Here is a 4,162-nt window from a genome sequence, read left to right as displayed (position 1 = left end):
TGAGGTGAGGAGAGGAGAGGGCAGGGAGCGAGGGGCTGCCTGAGGAGGCTGCTCAGTGAGGAGGGCTCCCCTCGCCTGGGGGCCTGAGCTGCCAACTCACTCTCGTCCTGCTTCTCCCGCAGAGTCGGCAGAGGAGAGTGTGGAAGACAAAGCTCAGCGCTGACTGGGCAGGGACTCCGAGCGCTCACTGTCGACGCGTGCCATGTCCAAAAGGAAGCAGAAGACCTCCAACCCGGAGGTTGAAGGTGAGAGCAAAGGATCTCTGCGTGCAGCTCCCTGCCGGGCAGAGGGGCACTGCGGGCTCTGCCTACTGTGTGCGAGAGGGGAGGCGGGGGCAGGCAGGGGCTCCCCACGCACCGCTGGGCATGGCCCCTCTGCCCCTCAGCCGGGTTGGCCTGTGCGTGCCTGCTGGGACCGTTGGGCCTACAGCGGCCCTTTCCCCCTCGCGTCGTCCAGCCCTGCCCCTCATCCTGCATGGCAGACCCAGGGCAGGCCCCTGGCAACAGGCCTCAGGGACGCTTGGCACTCACTCCTGCTTCTCTTTGCTCTCTCCTCTTCAGTATGCATGCTGTGTCGCCGAGCAGATGTTCACCCGGACGCCTGCGGGCCCATGCTTGGCGAGAGCGGGCTTTGCGTCCACAAGTTTTGCTTGGTGAGTTCCCTCAGGACTCCTTCCGCCCTCCAGCCAGGGATGCTCCCTCTTTTCCATCCTGTCCTCATGACATCCTGCTCTTTTCTCTGCTACAGTTTTTTGCCGACGGCCTTTACGAACACACTGCCGGACAGAGGGCGGTTCTGCAGATCCCCCTTGATGCCATCAGATGCGCAATCGAGGAGGCAGAGCAGAAGGTGAGGAACTCAAGGAACGGGGATGTTTGTGCCAGCACCAGCTAAGCCTGGAGCCTAAGCAAGCAATGGCACTCTTTCCACCTAGCACCAGGACACAGTTCTTGATTAAACAAAGATCAAACTTGTCTGCTGGCGCGTCTGCAGAGCGTGACCCAGCGATGCCTGCATTCTGTGCCCTGCCTGGAGGCGTGGTGTTGGCCTCAGAGGCCATGAGCCTGCTGCTAATGGGGGCTACTCTTCTTTTTCCAGCACTGCTTCGTTTGTGGAGACAAGGGGGCCTCCATCTACTGCGCAGAGACAGGCTGTGAACGCAGCTTTCATCTGCCCTGTGCCACGGATGGGGAATGTGTCATGCAGTTCTTTGGGCAGCACAGGTAAGGGCTGTCAGCAGCAGCCAACCAAGGGAGGAACCTGCACGGCTGCTTCCCAGTGCTGAAGCATGCAGCAAACTCCTTTGTGTTCCTCTGCTGACATCGCAGCACTTCTCGGCTCACCCATCCTGTCCATCTTCCCCCAGGTCCTTCTGCTGTGAGCACTGCCCTCAGCAGGCCGTGGAGGCAGCTCCAGAGCAAGACACAAACTGCGTCATCTGCCTGGAGCCCGTGGCGGACAAAAAGTCCTACCACACCATGGTGTGCCCGGTGTGCACACAGGCCTGGTTTCACCGGAGCTGCATCCAGGTAGGAGCCCTCCCTGCCCTTGCTCTGCAGTCACAGCAGGTGCTCAGCTGCACCAGGCCCCACTCACACTCTGACTGCTTGTGTTACCGCTGCAGGCACAGGCCATGAGTGCTGGCATTCTGCACTTCCGATGTCCCGTCTGCAAAGACAGGATGCAATTCCGGAAAGAAATGCATCTCCTCGGGATCCAAATCCCAGCCAGGTTGGTGCCTTCTGCCCAGCTCTCCAGATACTGAGGCGCAAGTGCTGTGCCTGCCCAGGGATTGCCCCCAGCACGCCCAGCTGACCCTCTGCTGTCCCACGAGCCTTGGCCGCAGCTTCATGGAGAAGCTGGGAATGGGCTTGCGCTGGAAGAGCAGGGATGTCCCAGATCCGCTCTATGCATGGGGTCCTGAGGACTCATCGCTGTCTCTCCTTTCTCTGGCAGAAGACCAACATGGGAGGACAAGGAGAGCTATGAAACTCTGCACAAGAAACACCAGCGCTGTGATGTCGGCGAGTGCCTTCACACAGAAGGCAGGGAGCAAGCAGAGAAACATGGGTGAGTTACCACAGCAGCCCTGCGTGGGATCTCAGCCTCCCCCCAGGCTGGGGAGCAAGGACTGAGCTCAAGAGCTGCTCCCGCCACTCCCTGCTTGACTCATTTTGTGCACACAACTACAACCTCTTTTTTTTTTTTTCCCTAGACCCTGGGAGCTGCTCCTGTGCACCTCGTGTGCTGCGCAAGGCACCCACCGGCTCTGCTCCGATTTGAGCAACAGCCTGAGCAGCTGGGAGTGTGACAGCTGTGCTGGCGTGGGCTCAGGTAAGAGGCAAAGAGCCGTGGACTGCTGCCTTGGGGCCAGGCAAGGCCTGGCACAGTGGCTCCTCTGTGAGTTTCTCTGCCCCGGGAGGGCTGGGTTCCTCTCCCTCCACGGGGCTGCCGGGTCATCCTGTTGACCTTCCTGCCTCTCCTTACAGCCTCCAGTGCCGAGTCGCAGCTTGCTGGTCCCAGCACTGCCAGCCAGGAGGCGCCGGGGCCATCTCACAGCTCCCCAGCACCTGATGACCGCAGATCTGCCTCCACCAGCCAGGCAGCATCGGAGTCATCTCCGAGTTCCCAGCTGCCTAAGCACAGCAGCCTGTCCAGCCAGCCCAAGACAGGACAGAGGAAAAGCCCGCGACGTAAATCCAACCAAGAAGATCAAGGGAGCAGCCAGCAGGAAGAGGGGTACTCTGGCAGAAGGCAATCCAGGCAGCAGAAGGGCACAGGCCGGACAAGAAGTCGCTCTCCCCTCAAGGGTCGTGCCTCAAATTCCCCCAGCCAGCTCAGAAGACCACCTGGCAGCAGACGCTCTCCAGCCTCAGGCGTTGGGAAGAGCATGTACATCTCTGCCAGGCAGGGGGCATCCAACAATTCCCCGGGGGCTGCCAACATCAGATGCCCAAGCCAGGGACAAAACCAGTCCTCCCTACAAGGACCGGCATCAAATCCCTCGAGCCAGCCCCAAGGACGCCGTGGTAGCAGCCAGCAGGAAGTGGGGTACTCCGGCAGAAGGCAATCCAGGCAGCAGGGCACAGGCCGGATAAGAAGCCGCTCTCCACTCAAGGGTCGTGCTTCAAATTCCCCCAGCCAGCTCAGAAGACCACCTGGCAGCAGACGCTCTCCAGCCTCAGGCATTGGGAGGAGCATGTACATCTCTGCCAGGCAGCGGGCATCCAACAATTCCCCGGGGGCTGCCAACATCAGATGCCCAAGACAGAGACAAAGCCAGTCCTCCCTACAAGGTCCGGCATCAAATCCCTCGAGCCAGCCCCAAGGACGCCGTGGCAGCAGAATTAGCCCGGCCCAAGGTGCTGGGAGCAGCACCCAGAGCTCTGCCGGACCGGTGGCGTCGAGGTCCTGCAGGGATTCCCAGCTGCCTGAACGCAGAAGACGTTCCAGTGTTCTGCAGCGAGGGCAGAACCAAGATCGAAGCCGTTCCCCACGGGATCGTCGGCCTTCCAATTCCCAAAGACAGTCGGGAGGAAGCCTCAGCCCCCGTTCCAGGCAGCAGCGGCCATCTCAGGCACGATGCCACTTCCGGGAGCAGCCCTGAAGATCCTGCAGGAGCAGCCATGGACCAGAGGGAAGAAAAAGAAGCGTTAATGGCTTACGAGCTGGTCTGGCACGGCCCCGTGACTATCGAGGCAACGGACTCGTGGGCCCCAGGAGAAGCATACGGAGATTGCAGACGGGTCTACAAAAACTACAAAGCAGCGGCAACCATCTGACGAGTCCGCGAGAGGGAGAGCGGCCGGTGTCCTGCCAGGAGCTGCAGCTTTCTTCCTCTGAGCCCAAAGTCCTCTGGGGAATGCCGCTCCTCCTTTCCCCTCCGACAACCAAAATGCCTCAAAAAAGCAGTGCACAGAACCAGAACATCAACTCTCCAACTCCCACCGCTTTACGTGATGTTCTGATGTGGAATACCAACAACAAAAATTACAACACCACAACAAAAATTACAACACCACAACAAAAATTACAACACCACAACAAAAATTAAAACCAAAAATTTACCCCCAAAAAGCTGTCTAGTGTCTACTCTCTAAACCGGGAGCTGAATACTCCAGGTACACCGTTAGAGCTCTGAGGATGAAGAAGGATCAAGGGT

At 59.4% G+C, this 4,162-nt stretch overlaps 1 protein-coding gene across 1 annotated transcript; it reads left to right on the top strand.

Moving 5' to 3' along the window:
- Positions 1-202: 202 nt before the first annotated feature.
- Positions 203-3,782, top strand: LOC128074988 (G2/M phase-specific E3 ubiquitin-protein ligase-like). Its single transcript, XM_052671396.1, has 10 exons — positions 203-245; positions 561-652; positions 748-849; positions 1,099-1,223; positions 1,367-1,529; positions 1,625-1,731; positions 1,957-2,070; positions 2,216-2,334; positions 2,490-3,029; positions 3,142-3,782. Exons 1-10 carry the CDS (start codon positions 203-205, stop codon positions 3,780-3,782), a joined length of 2,046 nt encoding a protein of 681 aa, XP_052527356.1.
- Positions 3,783-4,162: the final 380 nt, after the last annotated feature.

Source organism: Tympanuchus pallidicinctus, unplaced genomic scaffold (assembly GCF_026119805.1).
Source record: "Tympanuchus pallidicinctus isolate F22 unplaced genomic scaffold, pur_lepc_1.0 scaffold11, whole genome shotgun sequence".
Classification (NCBI taxonomy): Eukaryota; Metazoa; Chordata; class Aves; order Galliformes; family Phasianidae; genus Tympanuchus; species Tympanuchus pallidicinctus.
This window is presented reverse-complemented; position numbering and strand designations above follow the sequence as displayed.

Excerpts from the sequence above, each read along its gene's own strand:
- LOC128074988 (XM_052671396.1), top strand. The coding sequence starts at position 203 with ATGTCCAAAAGGAAGCAGAAGACCTCCAACCCGGAGGTTGAAG. Across the intron at positions 653-747 it reads GCGTCCACAAGTTTTGCTTG|TTTTTTGCCGACGGCCTTTA; the intron begins GTGAGTTCCCTC and ends TCTCTGCTACAG. Across the intron at positions 2,335-2,489 it reads CTGTGCTGGCGTGGGCTCAG|CCTCCAGTGCCGAGTCGCAG; the intron begins GTAAGAGGCAAA and ends CTCTCCTTACAG.